At 52.4% G+C, this 21,413-nt stretch overlaps 7 protein-coding genes across 9 annotated transcripts; 4 read left to right on the top strand and 3 right to left on the bottom strand.

The window, feature by feature from the left end:
- Positions 1-164: 164 nt before the first annotated feature.
- On the top strand, positions 165-656 carry AAFC00_005248 (uncharacterized protein; the record flags this gene model as incomplete). Its single annotated transcript, XM_069345000.1, has 3 exons — positions 165-440; positions 499-551; positions 626-656. The coding sequence occupies 3 exons, from the start codon at positions 165-167 to the stop codon at positions 654-656; spliced, it is 360 nt and encodes a 119-aa protein (XP_069202832.1).
- Positions 657-1,158: 502 nt separating this feature from the next.
- AAFC00_005247 (uncharacterized protein) lies at positions 1,159-1,887 on the bottom strand (the record flags this gene model as incomplete). The annotated part of the gene is made up of 1 exon (XM_069344999.1): positions 1,159-1,887. One exon carries the CDS (start codon positions 1,885-1,887, stop codon positions 1,159-1,161), a length of 729 nt encoding a protein of 242 aa, XP_069202831.1.
- Positions 1,888-3,970: 2,083 nt separating this feature from the next.
- Positions 3,971-4,896, top strand: AAFC00_005246 (uncharacterized protein; the record flags this gene model as incomplete). Of its 2 annotated transcripts, XM_069344997.1 has the most annotated exons (6): positions 3,971-4,102; positions 4,199-4,221; positions 4,313-4,443; positions 4,562-4,650; positions 4,717-4,806; positions 4,864-4,896. In XM_069344997.1, the coding sequence occupies 6 exons, from the start codon at positions 3,971-3,973 to the stop codon at positions 4,894-4,896; spliced, it is 498 nt and encodes a 165-aa protein (XP_069202829.1). The 2 variants fall into 2 exon arrangements, with proteins under 2 accessions (XP_069202829.1, XP_069202830.1); XM_069344998.1 differs by lacking the exon at positions 4,199-4,221 and having other exon boundaries at positions 3,971-4,119.
- Positions 4,897-7,619: 2,723 nt separating this feature from the next.
- Positions 7,620-9,274, bottom strand: AAFC00_005245 (uncharacterized protein; the record flags this gene model as incomplete). The annotated part of the gene is made up of 3 exons (XM_069344996.1): positions 7,620-8,417; positions 8,490-9,022; positions 9,082-9,274. The coding sequence occupies 3 exons, from the start codon at positions 9,272-9,274 to the stop codon at positions 7,620-7,622; spliced, it is 1,524 nt and encodes a 507-aa protein (XP_069202828.1).
- A 293-nt stretch (positions 9,275-9,567) lies between these two features.
- Positions 9,568-10,733, bottom strand: AAFC00_005244 (uncharacterized protein; the record flags this gene model as incomplete). The annotated part of the gene is made up of 4 exons (XM_069344995.1): positions 9,568-10,230; positions 10,296-10,456; positions 10,585-10,606; positions 10,671-10,733. 4 exons carry the CDS (start codon positions 10,731-10,733, stop codon positions 9,568-9,570), a joined length of 909 nt encoding a protein of 302 aa, XP_069202827.1.
- A 5,717-nt stretch (positions 10,734-16,450) lies between these two features.
- AAFC00_005243 (uncharacterized protein) lies at positions 16,451-18,802 on the top strand (the record flags this gene model as incomplete). 2 transcript variants are annotated; one of them, XM_069344994.1, is made up of 1 exon in its annotated part: positions 16,451-18,802. In XM_069344994.1, the coding sequence occupies one exon, from the start codon at positions 16,451-16,453 to the stop codon at positions 18,800-18,802; it is 2,352 nt and encodes a 783-aa protein (XP_069202826.1). The 2 variants fall into 2 exon arrangements, with proteins under 2 accessions (XP_069202826.1, XP_069202825.1); XM_069344993.1 differs by having other exon boundaries at positions 16,685-18,802.
- Positions 18,803-20,223: 1,421 nt separating this feature from the next.
- Positions 20,224-21,184, top strand: AAFC00_005242 (uncharacterized protein; the record flags this gene model as incomplete). The annotated part of the gene is made up of 7 exons (XM_069344991.1): positions 20,224-20,270; positions 20,459-20,487; positions 20,539-20,592; positions 20,649-20,680; positions 20,748-20,835; positions 20,893-20,952; positions 21,012-21,184. 7 exons carry the CDS (start codon positions 20,224-20,226, stop codon positions 21,182-21,184), a joined length of 483 nt encoding a protein of 160 aa, XP_069202824.1.
- Between the last annotated feature and the right edge of the window lie 229 nt (positions 21,185-21,413).

Genomic DNA, 21,413 nt, shown 5'->3' with positions numbered 1-21,413 from the left:
TCATTCCTCATCCACCATCCTCCAATACAGAGTGCTCTTCGATAAATACCACCACCTCACCTGTCCGCCTATAATCGTCTCCACCACTGCATCACCACACACCTCTCGATCGACTCCTCGACTTAAATACAACACCCCGGACCCCGCCACTACTACCCAAAAGAATGTCCAACTACGTGCCCCCAGGCCAACACCGCCAACTGCGCGCCTGCATGGTCTGCAGCATCGTGATGCCGTCGTCGCGCTTCCGCCGCGAGGGCTGTCCGAACTGCGAAGAGTTCCTCGAACTCGCGGGCCACGAGGACTCGATCCAGGAGTGCACGAGTCAGGTCTACGAGGGCCTCATCACGCTGTCGGATCCCACCTCTAGCTGGGTCGCCAGGTGGCAGCGCCTCGAGGGCTATGTGCCGGGCGTTTACGCTGTCAAGGTCACTGGCATTGTGGGTTTGGTCTTTTTGCGCCGGTCGGGGATTGCTTGCTGATGTTGTTGGACTGTAGTTGCCTGAAGAGATCATTGCGACTATCGAGGGTGCTGGTGCTAGATATATCCCGTGAGTCCGCTTTCTGCCTGGAGAGAAATATCAATCGCATACGGCCGCGTACTGACTTGCTGCTTCCATCGCAGTCGCGACGGCAGCGGGCTTGCAGACGAGTAGAACTCGATGCAGATGCCGAGCGACCGCGCAACGGACACGGCTACAGCTACACCCACTTGACGGAAGAACGATGCTGCAAGGCACCACTACATGAGCAAAGAACAATACATTCGATAAAACAAGCGTTGGCGTTTCGGGGAAAATGGGGCAAACAAGAGGATCAGCAAGGTCAGAACGGAGCGAGATGGGGGTTTCCGGTACATGGACTCATCTTGCTATAATACACCCCCTCTGGCGGACAGCTACCGTCACTGCATATCATAGCTTTTTGCAATTGATTGGCCAAGTATGGCTGAAGAACAACAAACACACAACTTCTTTTGATATCCACCGTAAGAAAGCTATCGGATCATCCCCACACGCAGATCAGCAGCACGCATCATAAACCAGCCGAAAAGTCATGAGAATAAACCCTAGGTCAGAAGCAAACACCTGTTCTCGGATAAAGAGAAGAAAAAGAGGAACAGACTGCCGTGTCCAAGACCTTTTCCCCGCCATCTTCTCAAATCCTGCACCTCCATACATACCCCTTTGGCCTCCGTCTAGGGAGCGGTGGCAGACCCATGTCAAACTCATCGAAGCTGACATAGCCCTCTTCGTTGGGATCGTCGACTTCTGTGAGCACCGCCTGCACCTCTTCCCTCACGTCGTCTCTCACCTCCTCGATGTGGTGCCTCGTGACCCATCGATTGGCCGCTGCCGCCCTGTCACCTGGCACATAGGCATCCAATGTGCCAATCGCCTTGGTCAGTCGTTCCAGGTATGCCCTCAGCGCCTTCAGATCCATCTCTGCGTTCCCGGTATACACGTACTCCTTGATGTTAGCTTGATGAACGATTGCCGCTGCCCATGGTTCGTCGTCCCCTGATGGGCAGCGATAGGCTTTGGCGCTGTTGCTGCCCTTGTTCCTCTTTGCTGTAGCCGAAGGGATCAGCATGTCTTCCTCGCGCGCATATCGTCGACCATCGATGATCGAGAAGGCCGGTAGGTGGTGCCCGGGTAGCCAGGCAGACGGTTTGAGTTTGATATGAGCCTGGTACAACACGTAGCCAGGTGGAGCAGGGAGCCGCGGTGACAGGTCGTACTCTGCTTGCTCATCTCCTGATCTTCGTTTCCAGTTCTCTTGAGCACTGTTGCGGAAACTGTCAACGCGGCCATCCATGGCCACGCGATTGAGAAAATCGGGGGCGGCTTGACGAGACACCTCAGGGCTACGGACGAGGATGTCCATGTTCACTAGATGCAACGATTTGGTGATCTCAAAGTCACCTTCTCCTTTGGTCAAAGTCAAATCCACGTCAGTGCTGGCTTCGCTTCCTGTCAAGGATATTAGTACTCATGTAACGAGCTTTGCCCGCGACCAAAACAGACCCGTTGTAAGGCTGGTGTTCTGACTGTGGTCTGGCTGCGCTTCCAATGTGTCAAAGACTGTAGCGAAGGGGAAGCCTGCTATGTCCTTCTGGTTCACGTTCAACTTCCAGTTCGAAAGACCGACCCGACCTTGCAATGGAATGCTGCATTTTATACCCACTTGCACCTGTAACGAGAGGACTGAAAACTTGAAAAATGGCTTGCAAGGAAGCAAGACATGCAACCATTGCATCAATAGCATTATCGGTAGCCAGTAGCACCTTTGGACAAATGTCATGGGATAAATTCCAGTCAGTATTACGAAAAGGATGGCTGCTTCCGAGGTGGGGTTATCTGCGTCTCAGGCGATCAATGAGCGCGATTTTATACCTCGATTGAGACTCGAAATGGTGTACACGCAGATTTCTGGACCATAACGGAGCAAACAAGAGTGGATGGAGCTCGAGTAATGAAGCACGTAGCCGCATCGCCGTCAAGGAAAAACTGATAGATGGTACATGCCGTCGTTGTCAGGCTGATGCGTGTAGGAAGAAGATAGGCGGACATGTCATCTGGCCCTAGTCCATTACTGGCTCTCGATTGCAAGAAAGACCATGCTGGTTACGCTTGTGAACCATTCCTCTACGATCTGGATGTCAATTGCAGCGCTCAGCAAGCTTATCGCGGCTATCAGGGCCACGAGGAGTCTGCCTCCGTAGAACGATGATTAGGCTCCCAGAAGCATGGTGTCTGGACTTTTATGATGGCGGGTATGACGGTCCCGGGATTCTTGCATGAAAGTCGTACAGATATTCTCGGGTGCTTGATCTTCTGACCAATAAAAAGTTCCCAAGACGATCGATGTATTGATGAGACGTCTATCCACTACCTTGCTCAGTCACAAGCAAACCTTTTGGCCACATTCGTCAGATTAGACCTGGAATGGGGTGCTCCGCGGTTGCTCACTGGCAAGATGACTTGGCTGTCCTCCCAAAATCAGAAGGACCGAGCGGCATCGGTTCTGCATGAACTTGGAGGTGCGGGATATAGTAAGTTACACATGTGCTTCACTAATAAGCGAGAAAAGGACAACAAGCTATTCACAGAGCCGGAGCGACGTCCGATAACAGGTAGACGTCCTATAAGACTTACCGCTGGATATCGGAGATAGGCAGTGTATTGATCGCAGAAGCCAGTATCCGGCCGATCAATCTGTGGTGTTGCCTGCGAAGTGCTCAACAAGCCTACAAGTGAATCTTGTTGTCCGGCTCTTGGTCGAGAGGTCGTGAGGTCTGAAGGCGTTTTTACTGACGACTCTAGACTGGTGGAGCTGCGGTATGAACGTATGAGCACCATTGAGATTTCGGGTTTTTATGAATCCGACAACCGTTCGCAGCGATGTCAAAGTTCTGAGATACAATATGGGATGAGCTTGGCACGTCATATTCGACACGATGGAAATCAGATATCAATGAGTACCTCACGCCGCTCTCGTATGTCAAGCGCCTGGTGTAGTGATAATCTGCGTTAGAAGAGGCATTGCTGTGCACTTTTGCCTGGCGGTTGTTCGAGGCCAAGCACTGGCATTCTGTAGCAGATAAGATAGGCAGCTCGGGGACATGGACAAGACTCGAAGCTACCACAGTCGGATAGCAAGGACAACTAAGGTGGCAAGCGTTGTCACATATTACTATATTGTACTGCACTGCATGATCGCTTCCACAGCAGTTGATGCGAGATAAAAGTCAGGTAAGAAACAGTACTGTCCAGTAAAGTAAGGTAGGTGCCGTAAGTTAAGGTAGGTACGGTAAGGTCAACGCCAAGGCCGGAAAGTCTGAACGGCAAGATCCGGCTCGCAAGCAGCTGCTGGTCAAGTTCAGAGGGAGAGTGTAACAACGTTTGGACATTTGAAGCCGCCAGGAATCCGACACTGCAATTGACCATCCTCATACCAGTCGCCAATCATGAACTCCTTCCGTGTCGCTCGCGCAGCCATCAGGGCTCGCCCTACCGCTTTCGCCGCTCCCCTGGCACGAAGAGGCTACGCCGACGTTGCCTCTGACAAGATCAAGCTCTCCCTCGCTCTTCCTCACCAGGTACGCGACAAGCATCCGTGACTGTCAATTGAAGAGATATGGCAGAGAGATACGAGGATATCTGAACAGGAAAGAGCTGACCGAACCGGTGACCAGGCCATCTACAAGTCCCAGGATGTGTACGACACCTCCCCTCCGAACCTCCGACTCTTGCGCAAATCACAGCTTCGCCGCTGATACGACCCATCTTTTACTGACAATCGACAACAGCGTTCAGGTCAACATCCCCGCCGAGTCCGGTGACATGGGTGTCCTCGCCAGCCACGTTCCCTCCATTGAGCAGCTCAAGCCCGGTCTTGTTGAGGTCATTGAGGAGTCCGCCGGCAGCAAACAGTTCTTCCGTACGTCACACAACTTTGCATCTGGAGGAACAGATCAAGAAAGAAGAGCAGGATCGCAACGTGTAGAGCACTGCGGGCGGCTTTTGTGTAGAACGAATGACTGACTTTTCCCTCTCAGTCTCCGGAGGATTCGCAACTGTCCAGCCCGGTTCCAAGCTCAGCATCAACGCCGTTGAGGGTTACCCTCTCGAGGACTTCAGCCCCGAGGTACAGCTCAACTTTTCCGGAAGAGCCCCCCTTCGTGTGTGATGAATCGCTAACTCGTCCCACCAGGCCGTGAGAAGCCAGATCGCCGAGGCACAGAAGATTGCCAGCGGCAGCGGCAGTGAGCAGGACATCGCCGAGGCCAAGATTGAGCTCGAGGTATGCCATCGCCATCTCTTGGTTGTACAAAACCCTCCGATACTGACCCCTTGACAGGTTTTGGAGAGCCTCCAGGCCCACCTCAAGTAGGTGCATGTGTAAATAGATACCTTGTGTCTCCGTCGTAAATGTATCATAAGTCAAAAACAGGCTTCTCAGCGGTTGACGCCTTTTCCATTTTATGTCCAGACTGTGTCTGTGAAATTGACTTGACCGCACAAAATGATCTGCTACCTGTGTAAGCTGGTCAAGGTGAGAAGGAGCGACCCGGCGATGTGCTACGTCCACAGAATGCCATGAACCCATTAGTATCATTCACTCGGTCTCTTATTTCAATATTTCTCTTCCAGCGTCCGCCTGAAATACGTCCATTCTCTTTCATTATTCCCATTCTATTGATATTGGTAGATCACGCAACTTCTCCAGCCTGCTCAATGACGACGAATGCCCCAGGTTCTGGACTCCTTCGCAGGACGAAGTCTCTCATCAAATCGTCCGGATTCCACAAGCGCGACCAACTCATCTACCACGCAGGGAAACTCAGGGTACGCCTAGAAGGCTACAAACACCGCATCTTCCGCCGTCACCACATCTGACAGTCCTGATTCCCCTCGAAAACACGGTCTTGGGCGTAGTAAGGTTGCGGATCGTGTGCGGCTAATCAACAATCTTGCCGGGGCCTCGAGTGCGACCCAGAAATCAATTCCTGCTGAAGGAATCAGCAGCAGCCCGGACCTGGCGACTCCAACGGCTGGAAGCGCTCGTTCATACAACCGACGGGGCGGGGATCGTCAGCCTGAGACATATCTACATTATCCTCTACCGACCCGACATCGATCTGGACTACCTTCGCGGTTCGAGGGTGGACTAGAGGAGTACCGCCAGCCTATATCTGAGCCCGACGTCCCTAGGGATCGCGTTATATGTCCACGGCATGGGTGCACTCTTGAAACGGGAGCTAGCTCAGCCAGCACACAAGAAAAGCCTGTCTCTGGTGCGTCAAATCTGCGCTGTCAGAAGATTGAGTAACTGGTTGATGTTGAAGTGTTGCTGAACGAGCAGGTTTGTAGTCTCCCTAGAGCCATGTCCTGATTGTCTTGCCGAGCAAGAAATCATAAAGCGTGAGACAGCGAAACAGAACGACGATGAGAGCAGTTCCGAGCATACGAACTCTGGGCCAAGCTCGACAATCACAGAACCTGGCACCCCAATCTCCGAGTATGATCCTACGCCAAATGCACTGATAGGCGTCACATACGATCATCAAATGTTCTGTTTACCAGGGGCATCTGTAACAGGCCTTGAACTAGAAGAATACCCTTCAATTGTTACCGCTGACTTGGGCGTCATGTTGGATGCAATCATCATCGAACATCGAGGTACTCTTGATAAGGTTGTCACCAATCTCCAGGATGGCGTCTCGAGTCCGGAACGGTTGGAGGAGCTTTCTCATGATCTTGCTAGAGTCTCCGAGGCAGTGGCAGCCTTTCCGGACTCTGAAATCGAAGGCACGCCTGCAATTAAGCGTGAGGCTGAGGGCAAGCACTTGGTGGTACTAGATGCGGATCCAACTATGCTCCGTCCTTCCGTCCCACAACTACTTGATTCCATCCATGCTACTGCGGATGACCTTGGCCTCGGCCCAGTGTCCAGACCTATAGACACTGAACAATCAAAGGTGAAGCCAGCTTCACTGAAAGATGAGGTACAAACGAGCGCAGAGCCGAAGTTTGAATCTTCTCTCGTCCAGCCTTCGAGACGGTCCTCACAGATGCCAGGAGACTTTTTGACTACGCCCCCAGCATCAAGGGCGAACACTCCACCGTGTCTTCCTTCCGCAATGCTGCCAACAGTGTCTGTATTAGGCCAGTCCGCTTCGTCCTTAGCGTCTGGTGTGGTCGATGAAAAAGACAATATTAATCCTGGTTCGTCTTCAAGAGAGCAGTCAGCGATGTCTTCGAACATGATACGCCTACCAAGCGAAGTACTGAGCAGTCACGACCTCACGCCATTGTTTTCCACAGCAGCATTGCCTGCCGCAGAACCTTCACGCCACCCGTCGAGGTCTCGAGCGTCTCTCGTCTCCGATAGTATCCCGTCAGTGGACGCACCTCGAATCGATCCATCTACGGCCACACGAAGAGGGACACTGGCCGGTCTCGCGCCCTATCAGAGCGGCACAGGTATACCTAGAGCGACGATGAAGCCGAGCGAGGTTGTGCGAAGGGACCGACGACAGGGCACCTTCCAGCAAGGATGGCTCAGGGAGGCCTCTAGGGCGTCTAGCCAAAAGGAGCGAGAGCAGAGGGCGAGTAGAAGGGGTAAAGCGAGTCCTGGTGGGAGAGTGTCAGACCACACTGGCGCATCATGACTTAAGGGTGTGGATAATGGGACAAACATAAGCTGATACACTTCTGTGACAGTATTCAATTCGTACCTGGCTCTGGCAACTTGCCTCATTGGGTTGGGGAGGTGAATGAAGGAGGTCATAGTCACCGTCGTGTTGTTGTCGATTATTCATTGGTATGCGACCTACTACTGTCTAACCCTATCGTTGCTGCGCTGCGCTGAGTCCTAAAAGACACGCCCTTGTACGCGTTCCGTTAAACGCCATTGCCGAGGAGAGTCTCTCGTTCTTATTTCAGGCATTTCAGCAACCCAGAAAGTCCCACAAAAACTCCTTTCCCTCTCTGCCTGAAGCGGTCCCGTCATTCCAACAAAAAGCCCAGAGGCTACGACCCCCTTGTTCCTCACAAGATCACGGCAAAACGCAAAACCTCCATAGAACCAAACCCACGCAACCACAAGCCCCCTCAAAAAGAAGTCTCGGCGCCCCCCCCATCCGGCAACCCCATGACGCCCTTCTCGATCCTCTCCAGCTGCCAGCTCCTCTTGAAATAAGTATTCGGATGCAAGATGGTGTCGAGCTCACTAAGCGGCCACAGGTTGCCGTCCTTGACCTTCTTCAGCTCTCTGGCGTGGGTGGAGTCGAAGACGCGATTACACGCGATGTGGTAGCGCTGGCGCGCGACGTCTTCGCGCACGCCCTTGAGGACTTCGCGGTCCGAGACGCCGGTGGCTTGGAGGAGAGCGACGAGGTTCTCGGGCGAGAAGGTGCGGTACGGGCATCCGTGGGACTGGCCTGATGCCGAGGCGGTGGCGTCGGTCAGCAGTTTCTGGCACGAGTAGGGCGTGTATCCGCGGCCGCGCCGGTTCGAGTCCCCCCCGACGTCGCCGTAGGCGTGCCGGATGTTGTACAGGTATTCCTTTTTGAACTTGTCTTCGGTCATCAGCTTGAAGGCTTGTCGCCAGAAGACGATGCATTCGTTCAGGTCCATGCCGATGCCTTTGAGGAAGAGCGTGTATTGCAGACGGCCGTAGTGTTTGAGGTGCGAGTTTTTGCGCAGCTCGCGGTGCAGGTTGCGCATGCAGAGGGGGAAATGCACGGACAAGGCGTCGATTGTGTTTGCGTTTATTGCTGTCGTGTCGCCGATCGAGGATGCGTCGGCGCTGTAGGCTGCGTCTGGTGCTGTGAAGGACTTGGAGAGATGGGTCAGGATCGGGGACAGGCGGTTGTCTTCGTCCATGCGAGGGAGAGCACGGGCTGAGAGCTGTGGTTGCTTTCGTGTCAGTGTGTTTTTTGATCATCGAGGAAAGGGAATTGGATGGAGACGGAAACTCACCTCGAGGCCGGCCTCAAGCTGTCTGCTGAATTCACCAACGACCATGCTCAGTTGTTCTCTGACATGAACAAAAGCCTTGCCCATCTTCAACAAGACTTTCCTCTGCTCCACCAGCTCAGGGACTTGCTCCCAGTCCACTTTGAACCAATCCTCCTCTTCGCCCTTCCAGAGTCCTGTCGCCGCCCGGAGTTGCTCTCCGATCCTGCTCTTCTCCTCGTCCGAGACACTATCCCACTCGAGCTTCAAGTCACCGATGAACGCCTTTCGCTCTCTCGAGTCATCCTGAAGCAGACGCAAGCGAAAGAGCTGAGTCTCGAGTCTGGCGAAGCGTTTTCGGAGATCCTCGGTGGTGGAGAAGGCGAGCCTGAGGGTCCAGTGGGAGTAGTGATCTCTCTTTCGCTCGACATCGATATCTGATGCGCGTGATGAGTTCTGCGACAGAGGAAGGTATTTGGCCAGGATGGGGCGCATGTGCTCTGTCGTTTCTTCCGGACTGCGGTTGCGGAATTGGCATGCTTCGAGTTCGGCGAGCACTGGTTTTCGTGTCAGTCTTTCTGTCTCTGGTTTCGGTGATGAAAACAACACCACAAACCCTTCAGTCTCGCGATGGCCCATTCCTCAAACTGCTCGAGTGTCACGTCGCCGGTAGGAGGCAGAGTGTAAAAGTTCATGCGATGCTTGTAGTCGTGTTCCTGCCATTGTGCTTTGGCGAACTGTTTCTTTCGAGGATCGATGATTGTCCGCCGTTTCGAGTCTATGCGGTTTATGGGCCTTGCCGCCAACATGGTTGTATTTTCCTTTGTGTATTTAGGATGTTGAATATGTTCAAGAGAGCAATTGGGAATGGTATAAGTAAAGTAGGTGGAATGAGTGCAAGAAAGGTTCACGTAAATGGAAGGAGACGCGGGGGACGCGTCGCGCGACAAATGGACTTTGGCTGCATAAAGGCCGTGCACCCTTGTATAAGTATCCGTCTAGGACACAAGTACTTGCATAAAACATTGTATAGACAATTGTATCGACGTCTATCCACAAGCGTCTATCCACAATCCTCTATCGTCTCCTTGTCCCCTCTACTCTAACCCATAAGATCACCTAGCTTGTCAAGATAAGCAGTAGGCACAGTCGGTGCGTCCTCGGCGAGGAAGTCCTCCTTCCTGCTGACACCGGTGAGCACGGCAAGCGTGCCTCCGAGCTTGCCCTCAATACCGAATTGGATATCCGTATTGAGTCTATCTCCGACCATGCACGTCCTGCTACGGTCGAATTGGAATTTGCCCTCGATCGCATCCATCATCGCCTGGCTGGGCTTGCCCAGTGCCAATGCTTCGCGTCCAATAGCCTTGACGAGTGGTGCTCCGACGGAACCAGCGCCAGGGAAAAGCGTGTGCGAGTTGGGCAGCGTGGAATCAGTGTTTGTAGCCAGAAAAGTCGCTCCGTTCCTGAGGTAGGCGAACGCGAGACTCAGCTTGAGGTAGTTGACGTGGAAGTCGAGCCCGGTAAGCACCACGCCGACTTCGGGATCCAGCATGCTGCCATTGGCGATGTTGGTGTAGTCCTCCGGCTCCATGTCCCTACGGAGGCTGGGGTCTGTGCCGCCGCAGTATGGCACATTCTCCGTCGCCAGTTCCTGCTCGATACCGCTCTCACCTAGCACAAACACCTTGTTCTTGGGAGCTTGCGGCTTGAGGATTCGTGAAATGTAGATGGCGGCGCTGTACGCTGATCCGAAGACTTCCTCCTGTTCCCTCGTATGTTAGATCCCTGAGTCGTTTTGTCTTGCTGCACAAGCAGTCAACAACCTACCACTTTGCATGGTATGCCCATCTTGTCAAACTTCTTCTTGTAGTCCTCGCGCGATTTTGTGCTGTTGTTGGTGACGAAGACGAGCTGCTTGCCTTTGCTCCTCAGCATCTCGAGCGTTTCCGCCGTGCTTGGGAGGAGGTGATCGCCAGACCATAGGACGCCTATCCTTCTCATAACGTCAACCAATGTTTCTTGTCTTTCGTTGCACATGGCAGAGTCGCGGTACTGCAATCATGTGATATCGGGATTATACCATCCTGCTACAGAGCGGATGAGAGGTCAAGCGTACCATCGCAGTCGAATAGAAACACCTGCGATTCCACAGATCAGCACTTCATGCCCTCGACACTTCATGAAGAATGGGTCATATCATACATCGAATCTCGAAAGGAACTCGTCAATTCCGGCCTTATCGCCGGTAAGGTATTTGGGAGCCATATCTATTTTCTTTTGTTCTCTTCAGTCTCCAGTTCGAGTCTGTCGTTCCCCTTCTTCCTGGGAGCTTACCTGGAAAAGAACAATTACCGGAAACCACTAAGTAACTCACAAGTCGAGCATACGACTTGTCTAGTGACTCGTGACTATTCTTGAATCGTCGGTAGGGCGAACAGAGTGAGCCCACCCCGCCGATACAGGGCCGAAACGGCATCGACACCCATCACATCTTCTCGCCCACCTCACTTGGTCCGAGCTCTTCGAGTCCCGGCCTGACGCCCGTTCATTCTGTCTCCGGCGGTGAAGCGTCCATACCCTATGGCGACCCTGTCTCGTTTCTACTCTCTCTTGTCACCGCCCCCCTTTTCCGTTACATTCATCGTTGCTAAAGACAGTAATCTGAGTTGCTGTTTTCATGTGACTTGTACTGTAGACCAGTCCCTGGACCCAAGAAACAAGACGTACCGTTTCGTCTGATGAAACACGCTTTTCGAGGTCTCGTGATGTACCACTACGTTCTATAAGCACATATGTCCGCATTGTGGGTTGTATCGAGATCCTCGTTCGCGCAGGGGGTTAGAGGCCGGTGTTGTGTTGTGTACATGTCATTCGTTGTTTTACTCGGATAACATTGCTATCATGTAGCTGGAGCATGGCATGGTTCAACAATGCTGATGTTACAGTGTTGACTTGTTCGGCCAGTTGAAACTAGCTTGGTTAGTGAGCCCTGGATCGCGAAGGTGGAGGTGGTGTGTGAGATGGACTTCTTCCTTTGCACAATAGGTTCGATAGAATAAGATGCGAGCAATCAGCGATGGTAGCGCAGAGTCGTTTACTGGTTCTCTTGTCTTATGAAAGGGCCATAATTATATGGCATAGACAAATAATATGTACACACAGTGTAAACGAGGACTCGCGCAAGCAGTCTGATATGCAACGACCAATACCCACTTAAGCCACTACAACGCATCCACTACTCTTCTACAATCCAATAACGGTGCCCATACGAGGAACGAAGACGACTTAAAGACCCGTCAGTCTTAGTGAGCACAGGCTGTGCGTACTCCAGAGGTAGATCTACCAGTGTACTGTACTGTACGCAGGGGCACCGTTATACGCTTGGTACGGTACATGTAAGTACTTTGTGCTCATCTTCATAACAAAACATGCGAGCAGGAGGTAGGAAGGAGTAGAAGAAGCGCTTAATAGTGTCGAGTCTGCAGTTCTTACCAATACATGGTTATTGAGTGTAATACACACGGATTAGGCACACATGCCTTTTACCTGCAAAGTTCACCATACGAGATCAAATATCCGGACTTGCAAGGACACAGCTACTTTTTGGCAATGCATGCACCAAGCAAAGGCACAGCTGAACAGGCTGGCCATGGCGACAGCGATCAGGGCTGTCCGCAATGCTTTTACCTACGCCTCACTGCACAAGTCCATGAGCAAGAATGTAGCTTCTCGGACGCCCCGTACCTATCAGCCCTTCTGTCCCAGGGTGTGATAGCTGCGCCCACCGGTCATCAAGTGTCCATCAGTAACTCATACAATCGACCTCTGGCGAGTGCCATCTTCTATGTCGTGTGTGACAAGTTCCTGGCGGGCGACATGTCAGCGAAACTTACGCATATCATAAGTGCTGCGATCCGGATGGGCCTGTTCAGATGTCCAGTCCATGATACCAGACACGTCCAGGTCTTCGAGAAAGTGATAAAAAAAGCCCTGCGTAGGCCGAGGACCAGTGGCAACCAACACAGCTCTGACATGACTCCCAGAACAGCGACACGTCAGTCAATTCCTCACACGACCGAGAGGCCGATCTCGAGGAAGTACAGCGTGGTCGCTAGTCAGGCAGAGTCCGCCCAAGATATTGACACCCGCATTGCTGTAACGGTGACAAAGAGGTTGAGGCCGATGACTCAGGTCCTCATGGACTTGATCGATAGAGTGGACACTCTATCTGATCGCTTGGATGTCCTAATGATGCAGGATATGCAGGTGCCTGCTCTGCGGGTTGTGAAGGAAGAGAGTGAGATAGGGAAAGAGAATAGATGTCCTACTGTTTGATAAAATACAGTGGACGAAGTTGTGACATGCCGGACATGCAGGGGAGCTTGCAAGATACGAGAAAGGAGATCGTCTGGGAAGCACTGCCCACATCGTACAACTTACCATGTAGAAGCGTATTAGATCAGTCGCACCATCACGCGAGATTTACCAGGGGAAGGGGGCGAAACTTGGTAATGCAGAGTCTCTTGTTCCAAGTATGGCTTATCTTGCAGTATCGCAATGCTGAGCGGCGATGATGTTGTAACATGGTAGCACGGTGCGACTCATAAAACATACTGGTGAATGCTGGGACATGAAACAGCTGGACCCTAACTTGCACGTTACACTGTTTTGCAATAAGGAATACTCCGTACTGTCATCCGTCCTCGTGGTTGGGCAGATATGCCCGGATCGCAGCCCAGGAGCCAGTTACGAGCCGGTCTGTTCTGTCTCTACACCAAGGACCCGGCCCCGAGGCATCATGCGCAATATATAAGGGGCTTCAAGCGAAGCGACTGGGTCGTGACAGCTCTGGATCGCCGTCAGTGCTCAATGATCAGAGAGCATGCAACAGCATTCCACTTTTTCCCGTAGTGCTGTGAATCTTCCGTTGACCGTGATAAAGGTAACTCCGTAGCCTAATTCTGAGCAGACAATGCTTGCAGTCATCGCCATGATACAAGCACTTCGGTATCTTAGGATACACATAATACGTGACGTCGGCATCTCGAGTGTACAGTACCCTTGTGACCGCTGTAAACTTGCATGCAAGAGAAGGCGACACTCACCTCATCTGACGAAGCGGGTCGGATGTCCAAGGAGCTTCACTTCTCGCATCAGCTGTTCATCCATGCACAGTAGGCAAAGAGGAGTCAGACGAGTCAAAGACGCGAGCTCATGCCGCGGTCGACGTTCCTATACTGTACATACCATATGTCTGATGTGCATCTTCCACATCGATGACGATCTTTAGACGCCGCGTCTGTTTTGATGTGAGATGAAAGCCCAAGATACAGTGAACGTTGAAAGGCCGAGCGGAGATACGAAGGTACATGCTTGGGGAGCGCGTACAGTATGCTCAACACCAGGACAGTTGTCTGGTCGAATCACAACCTCACCAAAGGCCCGAACTAATGGATTTATCTGTGTAGCACGTGAACAACGTGATACTTGTAAATAATCAAGGGCCAGTTTTTGCGACATAGCTCTCTATCGCTCTATTACCTTGGGCTAGGCCTAATCTTACATGCACATCCGAGGACTCGCACTAAAACGCGATCAAGATTGTGGGGGTCGAGCGCTGATGGCTGTGATGATTTACTGTACTTTTGGCTAGCATCTGATATGGTGGTCAGTGGTCTGCGCAAGCGGTGTTTTGGCTGTCATGCAGCCAACACCCTAAGGGGCAAACCCCCCCACGTTTCATGCACTCTTTGAAGAGCACGAGGACAGATGTATCGTATGCGAGGCATCATGTCGGTCATGTCAAAGGCTAGGTCTTGTGGTTGCTCGGCTCTGCGGAATGGCCGTTGATTTTCGCTGGGATGTAACAACAACCAGCACAACAATGTTACCATCGGAAAGAGAGACATTGGCACTTGAGGCCAGATAGTGAAAAGCGGTAAAGAGCTGGAGGCGGCTACTAACGTTCGTCTAACGGGCAGTGTCTATTTTACGATCTCAGAGTCCAAGCGGTGTAGTGCTTGGATTTGTTATGCGGGGGAAATGGCAGTTCATTTGGTGAGATTTGCCGCCAAGGAGAGCTGTTCCATGCTGGGTTCGAAGGGGATAAGATTGTGGGATTCTAATCAAATGTTGGTTAGGTGTGCATGCGTCGTCGTCTGGGGGGTTACGATGCTTCCATTTGCACCCGCAGTGCGCTGAGTGGCTGCGAGAAAATGCCGCAGGGCCGGAAGCTGCACAGGCTGCAATGCAGGACAACATGTCCGAAGGGGTTCAGCCGTTCGGCAGGCGTCGTTGGGGCCGCGCTCAGTGAGTGACCAACAAGGCACAAAGAGACAAAATTCCCCGAGGCGTCCCGCTATACCCGAGGATTGAGAGGTGCATCAGCCGGCCTGTGACGAGTGTGAGGCAGCATAACCCATCACTCGATCGCATAACAGCAGCGCTAGTGAGTAATATGAAGGGTCGCTGAGTAGTGTGCAGTAAAGCCAGCCAGCACATTAGGGCCAATTGCTCACCTGCAGTGGTGGTTACTGTCCAATACCATAAAATCACGGTTTGGCCCACGGCGCCGTTAGGGGAATGACGTCGGTGATTTAGAGGTGGATCTACGCGATGAACTGTAACAAGCCTGAGCGCGACCTTAGAGGCTTTATGAGCGGGGAGGTCACGATGTCGGGGGAGTCAAACCAAAACACAAGCACAGGGGGGTCAATTCGATGACATTAGAAGATGGGTAATGGTTGAGAGCAATGATGATCCCCCATGCATAGAAACACAGTACGTAGAGAACAAGTAAGGTATACACAGGCTAGGTGCTGACCTTGGGTGTATACACCGGTGTAGCAATAATGAGTACTTGATACGAGGGACGAGCATCTGCAGGCACAGCGGTGATCACTGGATCGGTAACGCCTCTTTTTCTCTGTAAAAACTGTGCGAATCGAGGCTTGGTTTGACAGGAGTGGGTGAGCAGCGGGTGGGCAGCCAGCCGGGCAGCGTCGCGGCGTCGCAGCAGCGAGCGGTCAGCAAAGTGTGCGGGAAAAGCGGTCCGTGCGAATGAAATGTGCGTGTGAGCGTGTGAGAAGGAGGAGGAGAAAGAGGCACGACACGAGAGAGAGTGTGAACCTTTTTTTTTCCCAAGCTTTCCAAACTTGATCAGAGCGCAAATCCCCTCATAGGCTCATAATTACAAAGGCACAATTAGGCTTAGGCTTAGGCTTAGGCTTAACAGGCTTCACAGACGCAGTGCACCGCAGCGCATTCTTTTTGGCGTAAAGACCGGTCCACACCCACACCCGCACTTTTCGGATTCGTTACTCGTGCTTTCGCACACCCGTTTGCCCATTTGCTCCCTCCAAACTCGCGCCGTCTTCCTTTTCGTTTTCATTCATCTCTGCTCCATAGCTTTGTCCTCTCCACTCTCCCATCTTGACTTCCACTTCATTATTGGGCCAGTCCACGTGAGCTGTGATTGGGGAGATCATTTCTGATTCACAGCCTCGACGTCTTCGCCACCCTTCGACCACCCGACTCAGACGTCCGGGCTTGATCAGCAGCAGCGTCCCTCAAAACCAACAACCCAGTTTCTGCGCTTCTTCCACCTTCCCATCTGTGGCTGAGGTCACTGAAATCATACCCAACTGCCTTGGCGCAGTCTCTTTTTCACAAACCATCATTACGGCTTCGATCTGCATTACTCCCGGATACAATCATGCCTGATTTGCTCTTATAACAATATTAGGCCTTCGGGTCAAATCCGCTTCTTGCGATTTACATACTCCAGACACTGTCTGTACCTAGTGTAGCTCAGTCGCCTTCGACATATCTTTTTGGCCTCTAGTCGCATCTGCGCCGACAGCCACCGAACGCTACCGACCAAGGACTATTGCATCGTTGCTTACGAATTGCTTCGACATCATACAAGAGGTCGACGTCCACCCTCCCAGTAACTATCACAGCAAACACCACCATCACCCGCCATGGACCACAACATCGACATGGCTGGTGAGCCTTGTGGCGACGTAGAAGAGCCACCGGAAAGAAGCGAGTACTTCGCCATCAGACACCAGACGCAGACCATCGACACTGCCTTCACCAAACACCTTCCTCCGGCATTTGCACGTAGAGAGTCGCTCCTGACTCGTCAACTGCATTCTCCCGAACCGGACCACACCGAGGATGAGCATCATCGTGCCCGCGCCGTCGTGCGCGGCATGTCCACGTGGAGCAACCCAAGTGTTGCCTCGACCGCTTCCTTGACTAGCGACAATGACTTGACCAGCCCTGGAACCCGAGATAGCACCCCGAGCCCGCCATTCCCAGCGACAGTCTTACGCGAACCTGTACCGGCTCTAGAGAAGCCTCTTTCCAAAGAGCCTACCATCGCCGCAGAAGGTATCGCAGAAGGTCCCGAGAAGATCGTCGAAGCAGGTCTTGGACGCCGTCGATGCATTACCTTCGCCTGTGGAAAGCAGCCGAACGAACCAAAGCCCATTAAAGAGCAGTCAAAGGAGGCGTCGGAACAAAAATCCCCTGAACCGCCAAAGCGCAAGTGCCTTATCACTTTTGCCTGCCCTGCGCGCCCCACCGCGCCCTCCGCCCCATCTCTGCAGAACATCAAGATACCTAGGAACACGAGTCCGGCACCGGTGAAAAGAGCGCAACGCCCTCCACCTTCTCCAAAGCCCATCCACAAAGCGCACCGCGGCTCTGATTCCACTGTCAAGAACGACTCTCCAAAGAGTCTTCGCAAGGTACCCTCGACGATCATTCGCAGACGCAAATACAGTGACGACAACCAAGACATTCCTGCCGAGGAGCGTCGCTTCCATGAATTTGGACCCATCGCCACCGAAGCTGAGCAGTGGCTCGAGGAATCCACTTGTCACCGCAACCGCCTCACCGTAAACGACACTCTTATCAAAGAGACCATTATCAGACGAATCGGCGAGGAAGTCGAGGAGGAGGCACTCGAAGATGACGACTTCGAAGACGATGATCTCGATGTCGATGATGAGGTTGACGAGGATGATGAGGACGAGGAAGACGAGGAAGACGAGGAAGAGGCCGAGTCCGGCGCGTCTGGCGATGAGGTCTCCGACGCAGGCTTCCAGACTGACGACGAGGATGGCTTCGCCGTGTCCGACAGTGAAGGCGATGATAGTGACAACGAATGGTGGACCGCGGGCAGATCGACTGCAGCTACCTCGATGGAGCATCTCGACAACCTTCGCTTGTCACCTCGACACAGAGTCAACTCACAGTCCTCGTTGGAGTCGGACAGCGCCGAACACCTGCAAAGCCGTCCACCCCAGGGAAAGGTCAAGCGCAAGACCAAGGCCATGAAGATCCGTCGCCCAGTGACTCCAGATCTTCCAGACAGCACCGACTTTGTGTGCGGAACGCTCGACGAAGACAGGCCTCTGGAGCAGGCATACATCTCTTGTATCGAACAGAGAAAGGCTGCCAGATACAAGGCAAGACCTCAAGATATCGATCCCACATTCCCCACCTCCGATCCCGAGATGGACGAAGAGGACGATGACGAAGACGACAGCGATGGCGAGCACAGGAAGGTCGACGAGAGCGACCATCCTTATTTCCTGCACGGCAAGATCGATCTCCACAACGAGGACTCTGACAGACGTGGTCGTCAACCATCAGTGGCCGGTGCTAGGAGGAAGACACCATCACCCCCTCTGCGCATGCGTTCACCTCCACCTGCGAAGCGTTTAGTCCATCGCTCTCCTCCTCCACCCACAAAGCGCACTACTCTCAAGTCTCCAGCGCCGATCAAGCGCACCAAGACCAAATCACCCCCAGCATCCAAGCGCACGTCTCGATCTCCGCCTCCGCCTCGCCGCCTCTTCGGCCATACTTCGCCCAAGGGCAGGAAGTCTCCAGCACCGCCCTCCCGCCGTGTCGCTTCCCCGCCTCCCTCCCGCCGCATCTCCTTCGAGGCTACTCCAGGCCAAGGCATCAGCTTCACGCCTCGAGCTACTCTGGCACAACGACCTCAGCCAACTCACACTGCGTCGTTGCCACGAGTGGAGAGCGTCATCAAACTCGGTAGAGCGCCTTTCTCTCTATCAAGCTCCGAATTCGACGAGGTGTTGCCTGTAAACGCTCGTGGAGCCATTGATATCGTCAAGGGTCTCGAGAAAAAGCGTCAACGTCGCCGAGAGAAACTCTACCAAAAGCACTGCAACCGAAACGGCAAGGATCGTGAGCATAAGCGACCCAAGCCAGGCAAGGGAGCAGAGAGGATGAGAGAAGTAGGCCTCGAGCTTGCAGCCTACAAAGGCAAAAAGGAGCATATGCTCTCATACTAAATACATTCGTCTTGATCGCGCTTTGGTAGCGCCGTCGATCAGCATCGACTTTCTACAGGCTCCGTATGGTTCCTGCTGGTCGCTATCATAGCTATGCCGATCGACGAAAAGACTTTATTTTCTTCTTCTTCTTCTTCTTCTTCTTCTTCTACCTCATCTTATGACGGCATGGGTACACGCGCATACGACTATGATGTGACGTTGGCCATGTCAAGTCGGCTGGTGGGCCGACTTTCAGTCATAAGGGATGATCCTATTCTTCTCTTCTTCTGAACCTTCTTGTAGATACGCCGTTCACTTTATATTTTTGCTTGGACCGGAAGGTGCAAGGGCTCATGCTCTCACCAGGGATATATACCATGGGATTGTTTCGTGTTTTTCTTCCGGTCATCCGTTTCTAAATACCCCTATGGCATATGGATCGGGGCCATTTCGATGGCATGGGCATTGTTGGAGTTTTCACGAAACGATTGACTTGGGTCACTTGGGACCATGGTTTACCGTTATTGAGCTACACGCACTACTTTACGAAATAAGAGAGGCATTATTGTTCCAATTGCTTTTGACTTCCCTTGATGCTTCTCATCATGTAGTGTCATGTGCGAAACCTCTTACTTTTGCACGTCACTGCAAGAGAATGCTGTGAAGTGGGTGTCTTTGTTTACAAGCATAATGACCCTGACGGTATCGGTTGACAATGCTATACCCTACAAGTAGAATCATGACATTTTACTGGATAATCTATATTCAGTGATCAACTCAACCACCCTGAATAGTACAAATCCATTCTTCAGCATGAAAGCAGTTGCTACATATAAAAGGCCGTGTGGAAGAGCTACAGATAAGATGAAGTTGAAGGAATGTGTGAACTCCCCGAAATGCTGCGGTTCATAAATGCACAGTACATTTGTAGGTTGTACGGAGGTAAGTGTCATGGTGGGCGACGGTCTTGGCATCGAGTGCTCTGTGACGCCAGCGATAATCTTCCACGTTCCCCATAGCATCCCATCCCAAAGCCATATCAGCTCATACCAATACAGCCACCAACACTATCACAACAACCTACGAAATCCCATCCCAACAACTAAAAGACACAGTCAACTCACAACAGAAAACAAAAGCAATCAATAGACAACCTTCAACATGTGGATTATCGACTGGTGTACGTGAACTCTCATCGGCTTTCTCGTCCCCTCCCGCGCCCTTGGAAATACCAAAACACGAGAGGAGCCACCCCTCTACAAATGGACCACGTGCGCTGACAGCAGATCCAAAACAGTCTGGGACACTCTCGCCAGTCTTGGCCTCCTGAATAAGCACGCAGTACGAGCCAAACCGATGAGCATCCGTCTATAACAAAAAGAGGGAGTGAGGCTAACGGAATGCGGTTGCACAGAAACTCTTGTTCCTGGGTCTGGACAATGCAGGAAAGACCACTGTGCGTTTTTGTTTCATGGACACACGAATGGTAGTCGAATCGGAATGCTGACCTTCTCCGTTAGCTTCTTCACATGCTCAAGGTATGTCGGAATTATTCTCGAATGTTGCCTCGTTGGCCACATCTGAGCTGACATTTTCCACTTTTAGAACGACAGAGTGTACGCGAATCCTCCAGCGCTCGACGACATCAAGCGTCGTAGACTAACAGTAACCTAGTGCCGTCTTGAATCCCACCCTTCACCCTAGTATGTGTATACGAAAGACGATGCTCAAGTGCACTAGCTGACTACTTTCAGCCTCCGAGGAGCTCAGCATTGGCTCTGTCCGTTTCACAACCTTTGACTTGGGCGGTATGGCAGCAGCAATAACCATTTGCTATCGGCATGTGTAGCTAAGAGTCGGACAGGTCATCAGCAGGCACGACGATTGTGGAAGGATGTCAGTGACGCACCCGGAGCCCGGATTTTGTTGACTTTATGACGCTTGGAACTGACAGGTCATGCAGTACTTCCCCGAGGTCTCTGGAATCGTGTTCCTTGTCGACGCAAAGGACCCCGAGCGATTCGCCGAGAGCAAGGCTGAGCTCGACGCTCGTATGTTTTTGCCGACTTGGTTGGCATCACAATGTCTTACTGATGATATATCCACAGTTCTGTCAATGGAAGATCTAGCCAAGACCCCATTCCTCATCCTGGGCAACAAGATCGACCGTAAGTATTCTCTGGTTCCTATCAAAAGAGAAATATTCGCTGATGGACATCGTCCACAGACCCCAACGCCGTCTCCGAGGACCAACTCAGACACGAGCTCGGTCTCTACTCGACCACCGGCAAGGGCAAGGTCCAACTCGAGAATATCCGCCCCATCGAGGTCTTCATGTGCTCTGTGGTCATGAGACAGGGCTACGGCGAGGGTATCCGCTGGTTGTCGCAATACGTCTAAGCGACCGACGGACGACCGCGAATAAGCCGAGATGAAATTTACTCGAAAGAGAGAGACGAGAGAAAGATATGATGAGCAAAGCCCGAGACAAAAGAGACAAGGAACCTGGACTCGAAGGAAAACGCTATCGCTGTCGTTGGTGGTTGCATTTTTGACTTGACATGACAGTCACCGAGACTCGCCAATTTTGACGCATAGAAGAAGAGGGAGAAAGTAGAGAACGTGGAGA

This window comes from Neodothiora populina (genome assembly GCF_041146345.1).
Source record: "Neodothiora populina strain CPC 39397 chromosome Unknown canker_contig_5, whole genome shotgun sequence".
Taxonomy (NCBI): domain Eukaryota; kingdom Fungi; phylum Ascomycota; class Dothideomycetes; order Dothideales; family Dothioraceae; genus Neodothiora; species Neodothiora populina.
This window is presented reverse-complemented; position numbering and strand designations above follow the sequence as displayed.